This window comes from Marmota flaviventris, chromosome 13, assembly GCF_047511675.1.
Source record: "Marmota flaviventris isolate mMarFla1 chromosome 13, mMarFla1.hap1, whole genome shotgun sequence".
NCBI classification, from domain to species: Eukaryota; Metazoa; Chordata; class Mammalia; order Rodentia; family Sciuridae; genus Marmota; species Marmota flaviventris.
In genome coordinates this window covers 84,908,839-84,933,821 of record NC_092510.1, presented here as the reverse complement: position 1 = coordinate 84,933,821, position 24,983 = coordinate 84,908,839, and the positions used below count along the sequence as shown (strand labels likewise).

The 24,983-nt window shown below is 51.8% G+C and overlaps 1 protein-coding gene across 7 annotated transcripts in view; it reads right to left on the bottom strand.

The window, feature by feature from the left end:
• Positions 1-24,983, bottom strand: part of Znf618 (zinc finger protein 618) — a 158,050-nt gene that overhangs the window by 3,098 nt on the left and 129,969 nt on the right. For 3 of the 7 annotated variants that reach the window (XM_027949458.2, XM_071600858.1, XM_027949459.2), the window contains 4 exons: positions 14,040-14,279; positions 10,620-10,703; positions 7,970-8,047; positions 74-175 (listed from right to left, as the gene is read on the bottom strand). In XM_027949458.2, coding sequence (XP_027805259.1) covers positions 74-175; positions 7,970-8,047; positions 10,620-10,703; positions 14,040-14,279 — 504 coding nt within the window. The remainder of the gene's footprint in view (positions 1-73; positions 176-7,969; positions 8,048-10,619; positions 10,704-14,039; positions 14,280-24,983) is intronic. The other 4 variants (XM_071600857.1, XM_027949460.2, XM_071600859.1 and 1 more) reach the window with 2 other exon arrangements.

Below are 24,983 nucleotides of genomic sequence, written 5' to 3'. Positions count from 1 at the left end.
GTGCAAGTGTGTTCTGGAAGCCTCAGGCTGGCGGGGCCTCGGGCTGGGCTCCTGCCCTGTGGAGGAGACCTACTGTTATTGGCGCTGTTCCTCTGGGCCTGGGGCTTCCACTTCTCTTCCACTACAGCAGGTGGAGACCGGGACTGGTTGGAGGCGATGTTGTTTTCGTTGTCAGCTGTGGGCACAAGGGGACAGGGTGTTGCCTTGAAGGGCAAGAGGCTGGCCTTTACAGACAAGGCAAGACTGTGTGGTAGGTGAACCACATGAGGACTCAGGCCAGTCAACCTGGCTTCTCCGCAGACAGCTCCTCTCCCACTTCACTAAAGGATACATTTTTTGGTGTTTTCAATATGATTTTTTTAGCAGGGGAGCAGTACTCGGGATGGAACCCAGGGCCTCCCACAGTCCAGGCAAGTCCTCTACCGGCCCTTTTCTATTTTGAGACAGGGTCTCATTAAGTTGCCTAGGCTAGCCTTGAACTTGTGATCCTCCTGCCTCAGCCTCCCAGGTAGCTGATATGTGTGTGTCACCACACTCTGCCATATTTATTAGCAGTTTCATTAAATAAATGAAACAACACCAAAGCCCTACTTACATGACACAAAGTACAAAGTTCTGAGGTCCGTATGTAAAAAAGGTTTGCACAAGATGACAGGCAGGTGGGAAAAAGACTTCAGTGCAAGAGGAACTGGGCAGGGTCCCCATCTTACCCAGGGAACTAAATGTGCCGCAGACTGAAGGCTGGTCCCTGCTTGCCATATTGTCTTGAGAACAAGCCTCAGAAGTATAAAGGTGATCCTAATGACTAGACTGCAGACAGACAAATCCAACCCTCTTTCAAGAAATACACTGAATCTGCCACTGAGTAGGCAGGGGCAGGAGGATGTCAAATTCAAGGCCAGCCTGAGCAGCTTAGTGAGATCCTGTCTCAAAATACATAAAAAGGGCTCCGGGTATAGCTCAGCGGTAGAGCACCTCCCTAGCATAAGTAAGGCCCTCAGTTCAATCCTCAGTGCCACAATATATAAATAAACAGATAAAAACCAATGACATCCCAACAATGTAAAAGGCACAATACCAAGTATCCAGTAAGTAGTAGGTGGGTACAACTAACTAGGAGAAAAACCAGGCAACAGAAACAGACCAGAGACGACGGAGCAGCCAGTGAAGTCCTCAGAGACAGCGGCTGTCCGTGTGCATGCGCTCAGAGGCACAAGGAGAAACACAAACATGAGGGGGGAGTGGAAAATGGGAAAATGCTCATGTGAAAATGACGGCACATGAGGTGAAAGGAGATCAGACGCCATCAGAGAAGAGATCGTGAACATGAAGACAAAACCAGGCTCATCCCGAACACCAGAGGACAAGGGCTGGCAGAAACAAACGGAGCCAGAGCAGAATCAGGCCGTTCAATACCCACACACATAGATAGAAACGGGGGTCCCAGGAAAAGGGACTGGAGGGGCCCAAAACTCTCAAGTCAAAATTCTTCCAAAATAGGTGAAGACAACAAATTTTGATTCAAAAAGCTCGATTATGTCCAATGAGGAATAAACATTAAAAAAAAAAAAAAAAAACAACGAACGCACATCATCCCATCATGACCAAGTTGTTGAAAACCAACGAAGAGAAAAAGATCTTGAAAGCAGCTACGGGGGGTTGGGTGGGGATCACGTACAGATGAGTACAAGCAGAACGGCAGCAGACTTGTCCCCAAGAACTGCACAGCCCAAGGCAAGAGAAGGACGTGCTATAAGAAAAGGGCCACTGTGCGTCCTGGGTCCAGAGAGTGAAGGACAAACGAGGAACAAGTTAAAGTGAAATAACAGACTTTTAAGACAGAGACAAAAACCAGACTTCATTAGAAGAAATACAGGAAGTTCATCCGAGCTAAGAAAGAGAGGGACACTAAGAATCTGAAGGACGGCTGGGCACTGCGCCTGTGGGTAAGTACAAAACCTCTCCGCATTGTAAAGACCTTCAGAGGGGACTGACTGCCCACTGGAAAACAGTGACCACGAACTGAGGAGATCACAGGTAAGGGCACACTGTGGAACAGGGCAGGACAGGTCGGGGAAACAGAAGGTACCCCTGGAAGGTTCTAGCAACACGGAGAGAGACTGTGGGCAATTCAGCATAGATAGTTTAAGCCCAAATAAAACCATAAAAGCAGAGATTATAGTTAATAAGTCAATTGTGCAGATAAAAAAATGGAATCAAAAAATTCTCAGCCCAAAGTAAGGTAGGAAAATTAGAGAAAAAAGGAACAGAGAACAAACCAGATGAACAGTGAATCAGGAGAAGGACGGCAGATCTGTACCCAACAGGACTGAAATTACACTAAGTGCGAATGTCTCAAAATCCCAAAGAAAACTCAAGGGGTTCTTTAAAAAAACAAGGCTTGACAATACATTATCTCTAAGAAACCTCATTAAATATAAAGAGGAAGCAGTTCAAAGTAAAAGACTAAATAAAAACACCATATGAACAGGGGCAAAAGGAGAGCGGAGGGATGGGCTATGTTACAGGAGACCAGAGCTCAGAGAATAACAGCAATAACAGGACCAGCAATAATAGGAGGCCCAGCATGATGACAAAGAGGCCAAATTTCCAAGAGTACACAGTCATCGTGAATGTGTACGCAAAAGGTAACAGAGCTTTCAAACTCATAAAGCAAAAATCCAGAGAAACGAAAAACCAGACAAATGCACAATCATAACTAGAAAGTCAGCTCTTCTCTTAGTAACTGGAAGACTAAACATTAAGAATCTAGCGGACTACGTCAAACAACCTGATGTACGTGTAACTGGATTCCCAGAAAAGGGAGTGGGGCAAAAATACAAAATCATATCAAGTTTGGTTTCTGGCTTTGGTATAACAAATTAGAAGCCAATAATAAAAAGATATTTAGAAAAATTGCAACTATTGGAATATTAAACATCATCCATTTAAATAACTCATGGGTCACAAGAAAAAAAAATGAAATTAGGAAAATGTTTTCAACTTAATGAACATAACAAACATTTCAAAATGTGTGTGATTTGTCTATAAACAGGGTTTAACAGTAGCATTCAATACTGAAAAAGAAGTTAGGTTCAAAATCAGTGTTACAAGCTTCCACTTTAAGAGCTAGCTGGTCATGCACACCTGTGGTCCCGAGCAACTTAGGAGGCACAGAGGCCATGAATTTGAGGCCAGCCTGGATAATATAGTAAGACTCCATCTCAAAATAAAGGAAAAAAAGTAGTTTTATCCCTTCCTCACACCATATGCAAAAATCAACTCAACATGGAGTACAGGAGACAGCCTTTGTGATCTGGGGTTAGGCAATGGTTTGTTAGGTATAACAAAAGCACAGATGATGAGAAAAACAGGTAAATAGGCTTCAACAAACTAAAAAAAAAATTGTATTTCAAAGGACAGTATCAAGAAAGCAAAAGGACAACCTACAAAATAGGAAAAACAACTTATTTGCAAATCCTCTATCTGTAGGGGTGCTCTAAATGTACAAAGAACTTGCACAACTAAATAACAAAATGAAAAACACTGAAAAAATTGACAAAAGATCTGAGTAGATATCTCTTCCCCATAAGACATACAAATGGCCCAAAAGCCCATAAACAAAACAAAAAAAAGATCCTCAACACCATTAGCCGCCAGTGAAATGCAAATCAAACCCACAATGAAATCCCGTTTCCCTTGCATTAGGATGGCTCTAGTCAAAAAGCAAGGTAACGAAAGTGTCGCGAGAGTTGAGGAACAAGACCCTCATGCACTGTTGGCAGGAATGGAAACATGCTGCAGCCACTGCAGGAAGCTGTTTGGAGAGTCCTCAAACGGTTAAACACAGCACAGGACCCAGGTCTCCACTCCTCAGTAGACACTCGAGAGTTACAACAGACACCTACACAAGTGCTCCTGCACAGCACAAGCTCACAGCAGCTTTATCTGCAATAGCCCCAAACTGGAGACCTACATGTCCATCAACGGTGAATGGATAAAGAACTTGTGACACATTGAAACCATGGAATACTATTCACCAATTCAAAGTGATTACTGTCACCGAGCAGGAAACCTCCATATGTAAAATGCCAGGAAAGGACGAACAATAGTGAAAGCGTAGTTAGTTCTGGGTTCCATTGCCAGGGTGCAGGGGAACCAGGGAACTTTCTGGGTTGATGGTATTGTCATATATTTTGATGGTGATGGTGGCTGAACAGTGTATACAGTTGTCAAAACCCACTGAATCGTACTCTTAAAAAAAGTGGTCCATTTCATTTATGTAAATTGCCTCAGGAAATCTGATTTTAATTTAAAATAGTGTAAAGAAACCCATTAAGTTGGTAATAGTGGTTAGCTTTAAACAGAGAGACTATGGTTGATTCTTCATTTTCTAAATACCATGCATTTTCCTGGTGGAGGGAATGCATTGCTTTTGATGGACAGAGCTTCTGTTTACAAAGGGGAAATGAATGTCCCCATGGGAACCAGCAGCCTGTCTTGTTAACCTTCTCCCTGGAGCACAGGGATTGGAAAGCCCCGGATGTGAACCCAACTCTGCCACTGGACACTTCTCATTTCAACTCTCTGGGCCTCAGTTTCCCCTCCTCCATGCACAATGCCGGGGCTGGGTACCCTGCAGGGCTGATTCTCTCTGCCTTTACACAGGACGTAGAACTGACAACAATATCTAGTACTGGTCGATGTTTTGTAAATGTTTTCCTCCAGATCCCACAGACACTCCTTCTGATATAAATTAGGTCTGGTTCCAAGCTCTGAAGGGTGTGATTTATGGCTTGTACTGAAAATGAGATTCACTCCACGCAGCTACCTGGACGTGGCCCTGCCCCATGCGTTTCCGTGAGGGGCTGGGTGTGAAGGGGGAATAGTAGTTGTTTTTGGAGAGAACACTGCAGAAGGACCAAGCAGGACAGGCAGAACACGCCCACTCTGAAAATCCAAAACACTCCAAAACCTGAAAGGTTCTGAGCATGACGTCCCAAGTGGGAAATTCCACACCCGACCCCAGGTGATGGGTCGCAGGCCAAACACAGTGTGTTAAGATAGGATAAGTCACCTTCAGCCTGTGTCTAAGGTATGTGTAAAGCCAAAGGGACCCTCAGGTTTCCACTCATCCTCAAGATAACTTCATCATGGACATGCAAGTATTCCAAATTTCAAAATATCCCAAATCTGAAACACTTCTGGTCCCAAGCATTTCAATGAGAAAGACAGGCAACCTGTGCTTCTGACGGTGATGGAAAAACAGGCCCCGGCCGCTGCTGGGCTTGGGACGTGGAGCTCCGAGCACAGGCCATTTCTGCAACCTGACGCAGCCCTGAGGAGGGTACGGATAAACTCATGCCACAGACAGGAAAGCCAAGCCTGGAGAGGTAAAGCAGCTCAGAGGGATCACAAACCTGGCGCAGCCACCTCCCAACTTCATCGTTGCTGGCAAGGCCGTGGGCCTCCTCAGCCATGGTCCTCCTGAGCGGACTTCAGTAAGGGGCTGGCAGGGAGGCCTGTGGCCACTGAACCTCCCCAGGGTGTGCTGGTGGCTGCCGGTGAGGAGGCTGGGCACTCGGGCTCTGGAGTTCATGTTCAGGTAGGGAGCCTGGTCTAGTCACCACAGTGATCTCATCACCTGGAGCAAGTCACAAACCACTCCATGTGTGGGTCTCCTCTCTGTGAAGTGGGGTTAGTACGGGCACTGACTCGGGATCTTCTGAGGGGTAAGGTGAACGTGCACAGAACCCTGAGCACAAAGCCCGGCATCAAGCAGAAGCTCGAGTGATGTCAAGCCGACTTAGGGGCTGTGCGACTGGGGGCCAGTGATCACGTCCCCTGAGCCTCGTTCTTGGCCTGTGTAAATGGACCGACAACGTCAACCAGCTGATAAAAGCCCTACAGAAAGCCCCGAGTGCCACGCAGACACCCAGAGAGCGAGCGCTGAATGCCTGCTGTCGCCAGTATCATTACTGCCAGTACACACTCTGAGCTGTCGCCAGGGCGGACCGGCTTCCTACAGTAGGGAAAGGAAGTTTATTAGCGAGAATTAGCCCGTGCCATTCAGCAGCCTCTTAATGAGATTGGTGTTACTCGAGGCTGATCCTCTTTATCAGTGGCGCTGTGAACTGCGCAGCTCATGACGCTTAATTGCCCTCCCCGGAGCCAATCCTTTAATCCCGACTCAGCTGGCTGGGATTCAGCCGGGCTCTGCCTGGCTCGCTGGCCAGGCATTCTCTGGCAGCGCCGGACCAGAACAAAGCAACTGGAAACTCCTCGGAAACAAGCCGAGATGCCGGGAGAGGCGGGGCCACCGCCAGGCTCAGCCCCGATTTGCATTCTAATGGCCTCCCGTCCTCCAACTGCTGAGAGGTGGGGAAGCTCTGGCATAGACGCTTCCCTAATTAGAGCTCAGCTTCCAGAAGCAGGTCCAGAAGCTAGGAGGGGGTGGGTGGAGCATCCAGGGTTTTGAGGTGGAGGGTGGCCAAGGCCGGGTGGTACAGGGCGGTAGGCCTCGGGTCCAGGCACGTTCAGGTTCAGGTGGTCCCCACAGACTGCCAATCATCACTAGCTCAGGGATGCTGGTTCCCCTGGGGCAAGTCCAAGTGCCTTGAGGTGTCCAAGCCAGGAAAGGGAGGCTGAGGGCAAAGTCAGGAGGAAGGCCCGGGGACACAGGAAGGTGGTGTGAGCTGACAGCTGGGGACCTGGGGTCTGTGTACCCTCATTTTAGGGATGGGGACAGAGTTTCCTGCCTGAGGTCACACAGCATCAGGGCACATCCTTGCAGCAGAACTGGAACTCAAGTGTCCTGGCTGCCACTCAAGAGGTCTGACCTGATTTGAAAGAGCTCCTCAGAAATAATGGCCCAGCCCCAAGATCGTGCGGACCAGTGCCTGATATATGGCAGATCCCCAAGAAATACGTGTGGGACGAAGACAAGTGGAGCTCACGGCAGAGCAGCGGCTACCCTAAGAGCCTTGTCCTGCCGTGTTCTGCGCTGGCTGAGCCTGGCATGGAGGATTATATGAAAGATCTATAACCTTCGAGGGGTACAAATGATAGCCACGACAATGACAGTAGCATCAACAGCAGCTGCCAATCAACCGAGCCACCCTGTGTGCAGGGTGCTTTCCACACATGGCTTCTAATGCCCCTGGAGGATTCCCCTGAGGCACAGAGAGACCCAAGCCAGCTGCCCCCTCCGGGATGTGCTTCCTCTTGCAACGTTGCCCGTCAGGCTGTCTAGGGGCGGTGGCTCTGAACTCGCTTTAGAGGTTCAGACTGGTCCTGGTTCAGGGGATGGTCTAGGAGGCTGCATGGAGCAGCCCTCCTGGTGACTCCCACATCTGCTTTTTTCCTGTACCCAGGATTGAACCTCGCATGCACTACCACGGACCTACATTCCCAGCCCTTTAAATTTTTTTTTTTTTTTGTAATTTCAAGACATCGTCTTGCTAAATTGCCCAGGCTGGCCTCAAACTTGCCTCCTCCTGCCTCAGCCTCTTGAACAGCTGGGATTACAGGCAAGCACCACCAAGTCTGACTCTGAGTGCAACTGTTTTACAGGACACAGTGTTACAGTGCATGGGGGCATCCTAGACTGGCTGAAGCCCAGCCTGGGCGGGAGGCTCCTCACAGCCACCTCGGCCTCTGCTCGGCTGACCTCAGGCCACACTCAACTCTCACCTTTTCCTCAGCCTTCAGGATCAGCGCAGGGCCCCAACCAGGAAGCCTTCTTTGACTCTGTACCCCTCCCCCAACGGTGCTCCCACAGGGCCTGTGCAGACCCCAGAGCGCAGACCACCCTGTGTCATAAACAACTGGCTGATTAGGGCTCTCCGAGGGTGGCTTTCACATCCTGCGGCGGCCAGGAAAGTGCGGCTTTCCCAGGGACCTCAGTTCTCTCTTCCATTTGAGGATCTGAGGGGGCAGGAGAGGAGCCAGTGTTGGCGGGGGCCCTTACCTGCGTGGGACTGCATGTGCTCCAGCAGGTTGTTGTAGAACTGGAACTGGATCCCGCAGGCTCCGCAGGTGTAGGGCTCTGGGGGGAGATGGGGCAGCGTGAGGGGCAGCACACACCCGGGCACCTTCTGGGGGGACCCAAACATACGCTGGGTCTTTGTGCTCAGGGCTCCGGGCCCAGCCTGTCTGCTCCCCTGCACTAGGCTGGGGACACAGGGAGCAATGGAGAGAGGAAGACATGCAGCTGGAGATCACGGGATCTGGTGGAGTGCTATTTATTGAGCGCTTACTGCGTGCCAGGCACTGTTCTGGGCACTTGGGAGGGACTTGGGGAGGCCCCCATCCAGGGAGCAAGAATTCTCTGAGAACAATGACTGGTGCCACAGCCCAGCCCTCTACCTGGGGACAACAGAAGTCACATTCACCAAGTGAACAAATGAGTGAATGAGTGAATGAATGAATGTATGAACCAACAAAAAAACGGCAGCCGACACGTGCTCAGTGAGGAAGCAGGAGGCCGGGGTGGGGGTGGGGCGAGGCCAGGAGGAGGCAGCGGAAGGGAGCCAGGGCACCTGGGCCTGGACTGCCAGCTCTGTCCCCAGCACTCCAGGGCACTAAGGGGAAGGAGGAGAGGAAGGAAGTGGGAAAAGAACAGTGGAAGAGTGAGGCAGAGAGGGGAGGTGGCTGGCCAGCTCCAAGGAGGTGTCCAGAGGCTGCACTGATGGCCAGGAGGGGACGCCTGGCAGCGTTGAGGGGCAGAGGCAGGCTGCCTGGGGCCAGGGCTCCGCCCTGCCCTGTCCAAACTTGTCTACTGGCCCTGGGGCCTCCCACCTGCTGCTGCGCCTGCCCAGGAGGGTGGCCTAAGCCAGTCTCCAAAGCCCAGGTCAGGGGTGCAGGAGGCCAGCCGAGTCCTGCCCTGCCTTGCCCTCTCCAGCCCCCCAACAGGATGGCCACTTACTCTGCAGGAGAGGGGAAGGATTGGGAATCAGGGGACTTGCAGTTTCTGCAAAAGAGAAACCGTTTAGCTGAGTCTCTCCCAGTCTGCGGTTCTGTGACCGCCATGACTTCTCTTTCTAACCTGTGAGCCGCATGGGGCTCCCAGGAGTGGGGAGCACCCGTCAGCCAGGTGCACAATCTGGGGGAAGCATGGGGTGGTGGTGGCATGGAGCGGGTCACACATTTCAGAGAGTGCAGGCTTCCCGTGGGTGCTGGGGCCTCCGGGCAGGGTGAGATCAGGCAGGGTCATCCCTCCAGGATTTTGTGAGGACACAGGAGTCCTAACAAGAGAACATCCACGTGGCCGTCCACCTGGGGCAGTGCCGGAAGGTGCTCCCGGGGTCTGTCGGCAGGATGGGGGAGTAGCAACAGTCTGCGGCCCATGGGGTTACGATCAACTCTCCTGAGCTCAGTCTCCTCACTGCCTCCCACGGGGATGTGGTAAGGATGGAAACGGGTGAGGCACATCACGCTCCGAACACACGCTAGGCACATAGTAAGCGCTCAATAAATGGTGGCTGCCGGCGGCAGCAGCCCATGACGGCATCATTCCCGACAGTGAAGTCAGCTCCAGGGCATGAGAGGCACAGGGGGTGCAGGGTGGCGTGGCTGGGAGCCCAGGGCACATCGGGAGACCTCTGTTCCAGTCCCATACTGCTACTTAGTCCTGCCTGGTGAGTCACCCCTCCACTCACAGGCTGCCCTGGAGAGGTGGTGTGCGTGACATCATCTAAAACCCCAGCCCCGTCCCTAGGCACTCAAGCTTCACTGGTTTACTAAAAAAACAAAGCAAACAAAAAAACCCAACAACCAGGAAAAGCCCCACGTGCCTCAGTGCGTCACTGGCCGGGGCACTCACTGCGGCTCCGTCAGGTCACCACAGTGGGGAGAAACGGAGGCACTGGCTGAAGTGGCTAGTGGCCAGGCGGTGGAGCTGGCTCACTCCTGGGCCGGGGCTGCATCACCATCTGTGTCCCCAGCTACCGCAGAGTCCTGTCCCCACAGGTGCCTCAGCCTAGGGAAGCCACAGTGGTGGGACGCCTGTTTCCTTAAGCCCTGGCTGTCCCTGCAGTGCCTTTCTGGGACAGAGGCTGCTTGTGACCACCTGTGGCCTGCCAGGCTGACCCCACAGCAGCCATGCTAGAGGCTGGGGTGCTCTGCCAGGGTCCTGCCCGAGGCAGTCCACAGGGGGCGCCAGACACCACCAGGAAACGGCAAAGAGCCTGTGCTGGAGGGGCTGGAAGGGAATCCTCCTTAGGACAGTGCCAGGTCCAAAGTGGGGGTGAAATCTGGGACCTCTGGCTTTCAGAGCCTTCTCTACTGTACCCCCTTTGCCTCTCTAGGAAGAAACCGGCTGCAACATTAGTGTTAAAAGCAGCAATGGCTCTCTCAGGCCATCTGGGCTGGTGGACAAGTTTTGGGAAGGGGGAGTTTCTCTCTCCACGGGGAGCAGACAAATAAGAGCCACAGAAGGGTGGCCCTGGAAGAGAAGGCCCCTCCTGCTTCTGCCTGGCCCTGCTGTCCCTCCCCTTCCCAGCCCCAGCCTCCCCCGCTCCGACCCATCATGCACCAGGAAGACTCAGCCCATAAGGGCCTGTTGCTGGGATGGAGGTGGCTGTGGTGCCAGCCAGCACCGGTGTCACGGGCACACTCACCGCTGGAGTTCTGTGAACTGCTGTTGGTCTCTTCAAAGTGGTTTTGTGCTTTGCCTTCTACTCTCCGACTAAAGGCGCTTTCTGCTGGGAGAGGGACAGGACAGAAAACCATGGGGACAGTCAGCACGAGGTCTCCAGGGAGGGCAGGAGGAGGCCCCGGGGCTGGGTGAATGCCCAGGACTCTCTGCTGGGGGAACAGCACAGGGGGGCCTCAGGAGACCCTCCTGGCCATGCCCAGGAAGTCTAGGCACCGTGGGGGGTGAGCTGCCCAGGGACACAGATGGAATCCAGCCTGTGAGCAGATGGCACGTGGGCCTGGGTCTCCCATCTTTGGTTCCACATGTGTGACACCAATTCGTTTGAACCTGCCAACAGCCACTCCCTCTGCCAGACCCCACTCCACGGCCCCACGAAGGAGCAGGGAGGACGGCGGCCTGTTTCCTGGGGGCGGCTCTGATACAGCAGGAGGTCAAGCAGCAGACTCCAGTTTCCCAAGCTGGTGGTCACCAGCGGCAGGCAGAGCATCCTGGGTCAGGGGGCATGGCAGGCACGGAAAGCGAGGGGTCAGTTCACCGAGGGGAGGGGACCAGGGCCCGGCCACCCTTGAGTGATTTCTGGCATCTCTGCCCGTGGGCTGCAGCTTGCTGAGTGGCCGGCCCTCTCTCTGGTTCTCTTTCAAAACCCCACGATGCAGAAACAGGGTGCAGGCAGGTGGAACACCCCAGGCCCTGCCCCGCTCCACCTGCAGAAGGCACCGAAACAGAGAATCTGCGGTGGAACAGAACCTGCTTTCCAAGACACTCTTGGCACCACAGGGACACCGCTACTCCAAGAGCTGAAGGCCTCAGGGCACACGTCAACTGGGATGTCAGCCGACCTTGTCCCCTTCGTAAGGAGAAAGAACTTGCAAGAGGACAGCCAAGGCTTGAAGTCCTCCCAGAATGAGACTGTTCGCCTTTACTTAACTCAGCTCCTACGGAACATCAGGGGTCCGCGGAACCCCATTTTAAACATACTAGATTCTGTAGTAGCCCACCAAAGTGGGGACCTAAGAACCCATTTTGGGAAATGCCAGTCTTATCCTGTCCACCCTACCCCAGAAGGGCAAGTGCTCAGCTGTGAGTGCCAGGGCTCCAATGACCATGGGGATGATGGGTGGGAAAGGAAGCCAGAGTAGCTCCACAGCCTGGCACAGCTCTCCCCGCCCTCCCCCCGACAAGGAGCCTCCCTCCTGGGGACAAGACTCCTTTCAGAGGTGTCTGCAGATTGCCTGGGCCAAGCACCTCAGACAGCACCTGCCAGCTGTCTGTAAGGAGGCCCTCCTAACCGAGCACCTACTCTGTGCAGGCCCTGGTGCAGACACTCCTCAGCTGTGGTCTCCCTTAATCCCCCCATAGTTCTGAGAGGCTGAGAAACACAGCAGAGAGAGAGAGGCTGTTGGTTTCAGGCCCAGGGTGCATTCCCAGCCCTCTAAGACAGCAGTGAGATGTCACCGGGGGAGTCCATGCCTCCATTTATGAAGCTCTGGAGTGAGGAAGCAATTGCCTTCTCCACCTTAACCCTTGTGTCCGCGAGGGGACAGGTGCCCACCTCGTGGGAGTTTTGTTCTGACCAACATCTGTTTGGAACTCAGCACAACGGATGTTGCCAACTCTTGGGAGTCCCCTACTGCTCAACCAATTGTGCAAAATTTGCACTGCTTCATGTGCCTCTGACGGAAAGCCAGTGTGTGAGGCTCCAAGCCAAGTCCCAGGCACAGGCGTGTTCTCTCCCACACAAGAGCTCCACACTCCAGGAGGATGAGGGGGTGACCACGTCCAGCTCGCACCACCTCACAGGCCCTGCCAGTTCCTGCTCCCAACCTGGTGTCCTCTGGCCTGCCCAGCTGGGAAACCCAGGAATGATCCCATCAAGACTCTTCTAAGTCACAGAGGCAGTCCAGGCATGCCCCCGGCTTGCTGGACACTTGCTTCAAAACATGGAGGTTCAACAGCTGCCACATGCCACATGCCACATCAGCCCCTGTGGGCAGTGCTCTGCAGAAACTTGGGTGCAAAGTCCCAGCCACAAAGCTCTAGTGTCAGATGGAGACTGAAAGCCAAGATCCCATTATCCAGGTGAGTCCACCTCTACCGCCAATGATATCATCATGACCTGGCTGCTTCTAACTAATTTGTAACTACTGTAGCAAAAACACAACCGTCCCCAAAACCCACGGCCTTCGAGGTGACTGACTCCTCTCCTTTCGGGAGATGTAAGCACTGTAAACATCAACCACCACACGCTGCCCAGAGCAGCCTCTAGAACCTGAGCAGAGGCAAGCACGGCTCTCACCCAGCTGGGTCCTCGGCCACACAAACCAGTGGCTCATTCATCCGAGCACTCAGATCACCTGCATGTTTAGGGGCTGGCTCCGGCCTCAAGGGAACTGAAGGGCTAGAAGTCCCCGGAACCCCACATGGCCACTCCACCCCAACTCCCACCAAGCCAGGCAGGCAGCGAGGCTGGTTCTGTGCAGGTATGAATTCAAGCCTTCCCGGCAGGGGTGCTCGGCAGGGCAGTTCTTGTTTGTTTTCTAGATGGAATGACCGCTGGGGACTGTCTGCTGCCTGTTCACCCTTCTGGAGCCAGACGCCTTCTTGCATTGACCAGGAAAAGACTGGAGCTGGCGTCCCCCAGTGCCCTACCAGGCCTCTGTCTCATGCAAGGGTTTCATGGGGAGTTCCAGCTACGGGGCGGCCAGGAGGACGAAGCTCTCATCAGCCGCCTGCTTCAGGGACAGCAGCTCCACAGGGAAAGGACATCCTCAGACTGAGTTGTACGAGAAGCAGAGAGTGCAAGCTCATGCCAACAGGGTCCAGGCAGGTGACAGACATGAACGGGGTGGGATGAACACAGACAACAGAGTGGACACGATGAGAGATGACCCCTGCCTGGGGCTGTGGGGGTGGAGGCAGAGGGCGGGACGGCGGGCTGGAGCACACATGTTCCCGGGCAAAGGAGACAGTCAATTGCTACCCTGCAGGAACGTGGGCCCAGGAGCCAGGCCTGACTTCTCAGTGTCAGTTAGAAATCAAAATTCTCCTCACGTTCAAATGCCGGCCACTAATAAGTTGTAGAAGCTTACACAGGCCGAATAAAACAGACCCCTGGGCCTTAATTTGGTAGAAAATACTCTATGACTTTAAAAGTTTGCAAATCGTCTTGTACAACCTTCTTATTTAGGGCAAGGGACCTGGCTCAGAGAGGTTAGGTGGTTTGCCATGGTCACAGAGCCAGCCCGCGGCAGAGCTGGGCCCCACGTTTGTCCCAGAGCACGATGGGACCTCTGTTCTTGCTCTTGCAGGGGAACAATGGCCCCAGACACGGCTGTGGCAGGTTGGGGGTGGAGGGAGTGTGGGGTGATGTGGCCACTGGTACCTGCGGTCGCCTTGCTTGCTGGAGATCCCGAATTTGGAGTGCGGAACGTCTGGGTTTGGGCTGCTGGAGGGGTGCGGTGCAAGAGGGTGGCACAGCGGACCACGGAGGCCGGAGCTTTTTTCCCCGACTGGTTCGTCTGGGTCTTCGCTGCCACGAAGCGTGGAGACGGGGTGACCTCTGGATGTGAACACTCAGAGCCCGTGTCTGGATCGTCCGGCGGCTCCCACCCAGGGGCGGCACCTGAGAGGGGCACGCTCTCAGTCCCCGGGGGCCCTCAGGCCACAGGCAGCCATGTGCCAGAGCCGGGACAGCTCTGCCCAGCTGACCCTGGTCTACTGAGAGCAAGGCTCTCACTCCCTGGGCCTAAGAAAGTCCAGGAGTCTAGAACCTTCCCTGGCTTCCTTGAGGAATACTGTCAGCTCACCCTGTTACCTGGAGGCCACTGACCAGCCCCCTCGTAGATGACCTGTCCCCCTGCCAGCCCCGTCTTCGGGGCGTCTGAATTCATTACTATAGGTCCAAGCACATCTTCTAGAAGGTGGCTTCTAAGCCCCTTTTCCTGGAAAGGCAGGCGGGCTCAGAGGTAAGGACAGCAAGCAGACAGGCAGGACGTGCTGGGTGGATGGGAGGCTGGGGGCAGGTACAGGGAAAGGGCTCTGCAGTACCCAGTGGACCCCAACGGGAACTGCTGTCCTCGGGGACAGTGCTCAACCCAGTGCCTGACACCATGGTGGGCCAAATGCAGCAGTCCCCTGAGGCTGTCTGGGGAAACGCCTGTCGCACTGCCCAGGGGCCTTGTCTCCCTCTCTTTTGAGTTTTCTGTAGAAGCCGGGGTCACGGGGAACCGGAGCTGACTCTGGCAATTTCTCCCTCTGGCGGTCGTGTCCACAGTGGTGGGCGGAGCATCACCAGTGGCTCAGCCCCCAGACCTGGCCCACTCCCACGGAAACTAAGAGTGGGCAGGTCTTCTCCCTTAAGAGGTCACGCAAACTCTGCAATGCCCTTCCCTGAAGGCAGGAAGAGGAAGAGGCAAAGGAGAGGGATGCTGGGGTGCTCGCCAGGGGGCCCCAGGACCAGCAGAGCTTGGCATTCCCACGCCTGGCTCCAGCACTGCCTGGGGAGAACCTGGCTTCACTTCCTGCCTCTGGGGGTAGGCATAAGCCTTGTTCCGCCCAGCTCCTAGGACGGTGCCCAGCCGGGTCTCAGAGACTCCGCCCACTGTTTCAGAGCCCAGGATGGAAGGCCGTGACCAGATGGAAAGCTTGGGACAGAGCGGCAGGATGCAGGGCCTTGCCCAAGGCCACGCAGGAAGCGAGCAGTAGGAACCGGGGCACCAGGACCTGGTGTTCCCTACCTGGGGCACAGAGGGGCTCAGTGCACACCTCTACCACGGAGGCCAGAGGCCACGAGTGGGAGTTCTCAGTTGGGGCCCCTTAAGGAAGTCCCACCAGCCCCAGAAAGAAATCCCAAGGCCACTTGGGCTCCCACTCTCTGGACTTTGACTTAGGAACCACAGATACTTCCACACATTCCCTCTGGCTGAGGCCCAGGACCTCAGTGACCCCCAAGTTCAGCTGCAAGTACAAGGACGGTTCTTCCAATAGCACGCCCCCCGCCTGAGGCCACAGAGTGAACCTGCACAGTCCAGCCCATGCTGCTGCCCAGAGCCCACCTCTGGTTTCTCCACTGTCTCCCTGTGTGAGTGTGGGCACCAGGGCAGGAGGCTGTCACGGGACCCGCGCTGAGACTGGAGTGAGGCCAGTCACCTCTGAATGCTACCTCTGTCCCTTTTGGCTTCCGGGTCCTGGCCTCTGTACCACCCTCTCCTGGCCTCAGTTTTCCCTGCCTCACCCCACTGCTGAGAGGGACGGCCCCTCTGGATGACAGCCCGCAGGGATTCCATGAGAGACTCCAGAAAGCCACGGGGGCACCTGGATGGCAACCGCCAGGAGCGACTGCTGGTGTTTCTTAGAAACCAGGAAACAAGGCCCAGACAGGCTGTGAGGTTTCCCATGGCCACGCAGGAGGTCAGTGTGGACAGGACAGGAGCACCGTCTGCCAGCCACCCAGGGAGGCCGCTGCAGAACGTTAGGGCCTCCGCCACCTCACCCGGGTGCCACCTCACACATTCCAGGGACTGGGGCATAGGGACAGAGAGCTGCGGACCTGGGCAGAGGGAGAGAGCTCCGAGCAAGCTGCTGTCCCTCTGCAGCCCTGCAGGACATTTTCCAGGATCCTCTCTAGACTGGCCTCTCTCATGGTTGATTCCTGCTGTAAAAACCTGGCACTCCCGGGGACAGCCCTGCTTTCTCTGCGGCAGGGGCCAAAGGGACACCATGTAGCCCCTGATCTAATGAAGCGGGCCTTCACCTATGTGCTGCCAGGACCTGCTGGCCTCTCCCGCGCTGGCCCAGGGCACTCACCTTCCCCAACACCCAGTCTCTTTCAAGTTCACATCATTCCCTCTGCCTGGGACATTCTTCCCTCAAATCCCTGACTGCTGCTCCCGTATGCTAACCTGAAACAGCTCTTCCTTAGGGAGTCCTCCCTGGTCCCTCCTCACCTGGCCACCTGTTAGCCCCCCAAGAACTGACCATCATTTACAATGACATGCTGTGTGACCATATTTCTTTCCCCATCAGCCTGCAAGCTTCCTGAGGGCAGGGGCGCTCCAGTTGCCACCCCTCACCCCATGCATGGAGTCCCCAGTCCTCCCCGACACACAGGTAGTGCTCAGCAGAAACCGCGGCCCCCATGACTGCCAGGAGAGCAGAACTCAGAACGCGGAAGCAGGGAGCGTCAGAGAGGGGATGCCAACAAGGGGACAGTCAGGGCACGAAGCTATCTGACCCATCACAATCTCACTGGCCCCGAGGGTGTGAGGCCAGTGGGGCCACAGAAGCTCAGAGAGATCTGGGAACCACTTGAGAGCCACACAGGGCCAGGGCTGAGCCAGGATGAATTCCCCAGGCTCCCAACTCCAGTCACCAACAGTCTGCTCCATCCGTTGACCTTACGTGGAACGCTGGAATCCCTTCCTCAAACGGGCTGGCTTCCCTTGTCAGAAACACAGGAGCCATTCACACATTAGATACCCAAAGACACCAGCACCGGGCCTCTCCTTTGGAACACTGGGAATTTAACTGGGGCCAAAAAAAAATCACAGGAACACAGGGATTTGAGTGAAGTGATCAGATAACTAAGAGAGTAAGAGACCAGGGTCTCTGAGACCCCACAAGGGAGAGGAAGGTGACTTCAAGGCTGATGGAGCCCTGGGCTCAGCATCTGGAGAAGGGAGTGGATGGGAGGCATGAGGTACGAGGAGCCGGCATGGGGACCCTTCCTCACTCGGGCCATGATGGAGTGCCTGGTGAGGACCAGCCCTCCTGCCATGTTCCTCTGTAAAGCTGGAATGGCGACAAAGACCCATGATGACAGGCCTTGATCCCAGGTGGTCAGAACTGTGACTCATCAGATGACAGGAGCCCCTGAGTCACTCTAGACCTCTGCCCAGAGACCTTCTGGAGCAGGGCACAGAGAAGAGTTTCCAGAGGGAGCACGCCATCCACTGAACTGCAGAGACAGCTATCAGGGTCGGACTTCTGAGGTGGCTGGAATTCACAGGGCAGAATAACAAAGAGAACTGTGCAAAGGAAAGAATTCCAGAAATGTGCAGAGGGCCCCCTGGATGTCTCTGGCTGAATCCACAACTGCATGTGTGCAGCTCTCTGCAAAGCTGAGCCCAAGACAGACAGCAGAGGGCTGCGACTGAGCCAAGATCAGGAGGTCACACAAGGCCGGGGCTGTCCCACCTGCCCGAGAGCAGCAACGTTGCTGAATGGGTCACACGTTCAACGGAGACCCAGCAAGGCCGTGTGCTAAAGGAGCTAGTGTAACCCTGGAATCAGAAGGTTCCAGACCGGCCCTCCCTGCCTGAAAACAAGCTTTTGAAGTATCCAGTCCACCTGTCAGTAAATAGCTGCTCGCCACTCACGGTCAGCACTTTCCAAAGGAAAACCCCAAATCCAGTCACTCCACAAGGTAACATTCCAATGTGCAGAACAGAATGAGTATTCTCCTGGTGAGGCAGGAAACTGAGATTAGCAACCAAGAGGAAAATCAGTCAACTGCATCACAGAAATGAGAGGGATGATGGAATTAGGAGACAAGCACCTCAAACAGCTGTTATAAATATGCTCCAAGGTTTAAGGAGGGCTGGGCTTGCAGCTCAGGGGCACAGCATTTGCCTGGCAAGTGCAAGGACCTTGGTTCAATCCTCATTAATAGGGAAAAAAAATACATTTTAAAGGGGAACACAAATATAATGAAGATAAAAATAAAAGCTTTAAAAAAAGAACCAATGGAACTTACCGAGATTAGATGCTACAGAAGAAAAGATCAGTGAATTTGAAGACAGGGCAGCAGAATATACCCAACCAGAAACATAAAATATATGCAATGGAAGTATTCTTTCAACAAAGCTGAAAGAATGAACAGCTTCAGTTGATCTGTACACATTATCAAATGTGCATCTATATGTAATTAAAGTCTCAATAGGAAGGAAAAATTACATAAAAATATCTAAAAATATACTGATTAAAAACTCCCCAAACTCTTATAAAAACATAAACTGATTGAAGAAGCTCAATAAATCTCAGATAGACAAAACTTTAACCTAGAATTCCATATCCAGAGGAAACATCCTTCAAAAGAGAGGATGAAATAAAAACATCTCAGTGGAGAGCACCTTTCATCAATAGACTTATAATATAAGAAATGTTAAAGGAAGTTCTTCAGGAACAGAGAAAAATGGTAATAAAAGGAATTCGTATTTATACAAAGAAAGCACAGAAAATGGCACATATGTGGGTAAACATAAAAGGCATTTTTTTCAATTCTTAACTACTTCAACAAATACTTAGCTGTTTAAAGCTAAAAGAGCAATTCTTAGACAATGATAAGAACAGCACAGACTAGGAAGGTAGCAATAAGAAGTATACTGTTGGGGCAGGAGATGTGGCTCAGTGACAGAGCATTTTGCCTAGCAGATGCAAGGTGCTGCGTTCAATCTCCGACACTGAAAGAAAAAAAAAGTATATCATTGCAAGGCTTCTACACTGGATGTTATGTATATGATATACATTCGTGATAGACGATAATACATTAAAGATACATAATATAAACCACAGTGTGAAAAAGAATTACTAGCAGAAAGTAAAACAACAAACAACAAAAAAAACCCCACCTTGATTAATACTAAAGAAGGCAAAAAAGAGAAAAGGATAAATGACAAGAACAAATGGAACAAGTAGAAAAAATACAAGATGTTAGACTTAAATCCAACCACATCAATAAATTATATTAAACGTAAATGGATTAAACACTTCAATTAAAAGGCAAAGATCACTATTCTGGATAAAAGAAAAAGAACCAACTACATTACACTTCAAATATAAAGGTATAAATACACTAAAAGAAAAGGTGAAAATAAATATACCATGCAAACCCTAATTCACAAAGGAAGACAAGAAGATTTCAGAAAACCAGGTATCATCAGAGATAAAGAAGGGCATAGCACAGTTTTAAAAACGGTCAACTCATCATGACATGACACCAGCGTGTACACCTAATGACAGTGTTTCAAGTAAGATGAATCAAAACCTGGAAGACCTAAAAAAGGGAAATAACACTTCCCTCTCTGTACCTGATAAGACAAACTAAACAAAAAAAGTCAAGAACAGGTGTGATGGTTTGGCTCTTAAAGGTCCCCAAAAGCTCATGTGTTGAAGGTTTGATTTCCAAGGAGGCAGTGTCCAGAGATGTGGCTTTTAAGAGGCAATTCAACCATGAGGACTCAGTTCATGAATGGATTAATCCACTGATGGATTATAGTTTAATGCTTGGGGAGGAGCTTTGTTATAAAAAGTGAGCTCTCTCTGCTTCCTGTCTGCCATGAAGGGAGCAGTGTTTCTCTTCCACGTGCTCCTACCCTGATGTATTGCCTCTCCACAGGCCTAAAAGCAGCTGGGCCAGAGGACCATGTACTGAAACCTCAGGACAAAATAAACCTTTCCCCCTCTTGTTTTTCTCAGGTATTTTGTCACAGCAAAGCAAGCGGACTAATTCAAAGGGCACAGAGATTTGAACAGCACCAACCACTGACCTAACCTACTACAGTATACACCATATAGAAGTGTGCAGAGGGGTGTATTCTTTTTTCTTTTTCTTTTTTCCTTGCAGGTAAACATAAAAGGCATTTGGGTACTGAAAATCAGCAAGTAAGACCATATGTCATATCATAGAACATGTCTCAACAAATTCAGAAGACAAGCAGTCACCCTACGTATGTACTCTGAGCACAATGGAATTAAATTAGAAATCAATCCCCAAACTCTGAATGATTCCCAAATACTTGGAAATGGAATACATTTTCTAAATAATCCTTCCTACAAAGACCAAACTGGAAAAGAAAATTCAAATGACCAACCATGAATGAACAGATAGGGGAAACTGTGGCCTGTACACCTAGACAATGAAACTACTTGTCACATGATGCACAATGATATTTGGGTTGATGACAAACAGATCATGTACATAATGGTGGCCCCATAAGATGAGAACACGTAGTGATAAGGCCATCTCAGGTTGTAGAAGCACACTCTTTAATGAACAACAATGAAACCCTCTAGCAATGCATTTCTCCGGTGTGAATCCACCCCTAAGCAAATGCGTGACTGTGTTCATTAATTAGAAGGATGAACTACTGATACCTGCAAACATGGATGATTCCGGAAAAGATTATGCTGAGTGAAAGCCAGATTTCCCCCCAGGTTAAAAAAAAAAAAAAAAAAGAGCACGTCCTGTAAGTTTCCATATATGTGAAACTGTAGGCAAACTGTAGTGCAAACTACTCCACGGTAATATAAAGCAGATGAATGTTGGCCAGGGGATAACAATCGAGGAATTAAAAAGGACACTGGGAAGTATTGGGAGTGAGGCATATTGTCCATGTTTGGAATTTTGGTAATCAATTCATGGGTACATACGTCGGTCAGAACTTATTAAACTGTATACTTTAAATCACAGGCACTTTATTGTATGACTATATACCTCAATAACTTTTTAAAAAAATTTTCACTAGAAATACTTATTTCCTTGATTACAACTCTCATTAATACACAACAGGTTGAATGTGGGGTACTCTATAATCCTAGGACTGAATTCCCCACCCTTGGAGAGTTTGGGGAGTGATTAAAAAACAGGTAAAATCCTGGGAAATTGTAAATTCTTTAAGGAGTAAGCAGAATGCACACTCTTGAAAGCAAATTAATTGTACAAACTACCCGGGCTTTTCAAGTACTTCTTCTCTGCGAGAACTTGGTGTGGAGATTATCACACACATATACCTGTACATCGAATCATCAAGTTGAACCCCTAGATGTGTACGATCAGAAAAAAAAGATGTTTAAAGAAGGAGATCATTCTTCTGGCAAAGAAGGAACATTGTGAGGTTGCGGCTTCCTCCAGTTCATCACAGTTAGACTTTCTGATGGTCTTCATCTATCTGAATAAAGTGTAGGCCTGGTGACCTCCTTTTTTTTTTTTTTTCCAAAACCCATGTAATTTACCACACTAAAGGGATAAAAGAGGAGCATCCGCCCCATCATCTCAACACTAATTTACAATAAGAACTTCCAGTGACGTCTGGAGGAAGGCGACTTTGACCAAAAAAGAGCACCCGAGAAAACCACTTCAGCCAACAAGACCCCTGGACGGAAGTGCTGATGCTCACGGTGAGGAGAAACGGACGCCCATGACCGGGAGCCAGGGGCCGCATCGGCTGGTTTCCCCTGTTCAATACGGTGCCGAGGGGCCCTAACCGAGCAAGGTCAGAAAAAATAAGTGAACGAAGAGGGTGCAGACCGGAAAGAGAGAAGCAAAACTGACTCTTTTTTTAGCTTGGTGACCTCATCAAGTACAAAGAAGAGGCTAAGAAATCTACAAACTCCTATTAGAATAAGCAATTTCAGCCAAGGTGCAGGATGCCAATTCGATATACAAAAATTAACTGTTTATAGGTAAGAGCAACAAAAATTAGAAAATTAAATTTAAAAATCAGAGTAGCATCGAAAACAAACAAACACCCCTCCACACACACATGAAATACTTAGTGATACCTTAATGAGACCCATGGAAGACATCTACCTGATGCACTGCAAAAAGACAGAAATCTTTGTGCTCAGACGGGGTAGGAACACCCAGGTACCTCTCTGCATGGCTGGAAACAAATGCTGACTGACACAGCTCACATCATTCACAAACGATCACTCCAAGTGGCTCACAGACCCACATGCAAAAGTTAGAACTGTCTAACGAGGATGCGTTCACCACCTTGAGGTGGGCAAGGCTACCCCTGAATTAGGTCCCAGAAAGCGCTAACTGTAGAAAAAAAATCGATCAATAGCCCTTGATCAAAATGACCAACACCTATGCACCAGGAGGCACTGCACGAAAACCCACAGGCTCGGCAGAGACTGGGGAACACAGCCTCGCCTCCTGTGTCTGACAAAGGACCTGGCCCGCAGGAATGTGCAGAGAGCTCCTACAGTTAACAGAAAGACAGTGGACTCACTCCCAAAATGGGCAAACGGCTTAAACAGACAACTTCCAAAGGAAAATGTACAAACAGACAATAAGCAAAAGCAAAGATGTTCAACACAGTTAGTCACCAGGGAAGGGCAAACCCCTTGTAGAAACCGATAGCCCCGGGCCACCTAACACCAGCAAGAACGCGCAGCCCGTGGGACTCCCAGATGTGGCTGGCGGGTGTGTGAGGGGCTGCGGCCATGCTGGAAAATGGCTCATGGGTTCTTATAAAGTTCTACATACCCATGACCCACTAAGTCCACTCCTTAGCACTTCTCCAAGAGAAATGGACACGTGCTCTCAGAAAGCTCCACACGACCATTTTCATTGTAGCTTTACTTCTAAGAGCCTAAAATTGGGAACAACCCAGGTGAACAGGAATTTCTGTACAATGGAATACTGACCCTCGTGAAAATGGATAAACGGACACATACGATAACATGTGCGGGTCTTTAAAACATTTTACTGAGCAAAAGCAGCAGACACAAAAAAATACACACGGCTCCACTCATAAGAACGCCCACGGCCAGCCTAGTTCCTTCTGCACCCTCTCCGTGACCAGGAGCTCAAGCCTTGGCCTGATCCCACCTGATGACACTGTCGCGTCTTGCCCCGACCTCCGCAGACCCTATCAGCATGCAAATCTCCTTGTCCATGGTCCCTCAGAATGACTGTCTCTTAGAGAACCAATCCTGCTGAATCGAGCCTACACCTCTCATGCTGTATTTGAAACACAGATGTAGCTAGAGTCCTCACACTCCAGCAAGGAACAGGGGCTCACTCGACAGACACAGAAAAATAAATAGGATCTACGACAGAAAGAAAAAGAAATAAGAAACAGGAAAAAGGAGACGGCCCTTCAGGAGTGAAGCATGAGGACGTTCGGGAAGAAGCGTAGGGTGTAAGCTCTGCGTCCCCTTCTTACTGCACGTCCACCATGCAGCGTGGGACCGCCGAGCGATCGAGCGTGGGCCTGGAGTCCAGGCAGGTTCAAAGCCAAGCTCCTTGACCTCACTCAACTCGATATGTGAAAAAAAGAAGCAGCGCTGAAGATATCACCCCAGGGTGACAGCGAGTGCAGGTGGCCTCATACCTACCCTCACGCCAGTGCATTCTGGGGCACACCCTCTGACACCAGGAAGTCACCGCTTCACTGGACAGCCCAGGGAACAGCTGTCCACAAACAGCCCTGACATCTGCGTACCAGCACCAGGGGTCACTCAAATGGCTGGGTTGGTGCCCACCCGGTAGGAACTCTATGTTCTCTCCCTACACATGACCTGGCTATGTGGTGGGCACCTGGGCCACGCAGGTGTCTGCCAGAGGTGCTGGAAATCTCCACCCTGGGCTGCAAGGCCCTGAGAATTCCCACGGATGGGAAACTTGGGACCCGAGAAGGGAACAGCCGTCAACATCACGCAGTGGTCAAGGGTCAGGCCAGGTCAGGAATCCCAGCCAGTGCCGGACATCAGGACTGAAGCTCTTGTCCCCAGGGACAAGCTTCACCTCCACCACTCTGCCAGCAGGGGACAGCTGCCAGGAAGCTGCCTACAACGTCCTCCGCCCCCACCCAGCACCTTCCAGAGGCCCCTGCTGTGCTGCTCTTCACAGGGCCCAAAGGGTCTGGGGTCTCCCAGACTGTGAGGGGCTTGAACCCCAGGGACCCTTGAGAGCGCTTCCCTTAGCCTCCTGACTTGAGTCTTCCCATCCATCCAGTGGGGTGGGATCCCCACGGCTCTGCCACGGATTCCCAACACCTGGCCCGGCTGTCCTGAGATGCCCGGAGCTGCCCCAGAAGCCCTGCCCATCAGAGCTTAGGTTTCTCCTCCTCTGCAGGAGGGGTGAGGACCGAGGGCTCCCTACCTCACAGACTGGGGTAGAGGACCGAGGGGTCTCCTACCACACAGACTTGGAACGGAGCCCCTCCGACATGCGGAAGGGGTGTTGGGAAATCTGCAAGTGGGCCGACAGGCATCATAGGGAGAATGGAAGGAGAATGGACACCTGTGTCCTTGTGGGGAGGGGACTTGGGGCCTGTCTTTGCCAGGCGTGGAGTGAGGGACTGTGCGTCAGAGACAAGAGGGGAGCTACCACTTCCCCAGCAAGCCTCTACACTCAGGGCCCCCAATTTCCTGTTCAGTGCTTCCTCCCCCTTGCTGGCCCTGCACAAGGCAGAGAGGTGGCTGTCTGTCCTGGTCAGCCACGCCCCTAAGCTGGGCCAGTCCCTGCATCTGCTCAGACACTGAGGCATCACGGAATGCTGGCTCTGGGCTAGGAACCAGGAACCTCATGATCTGG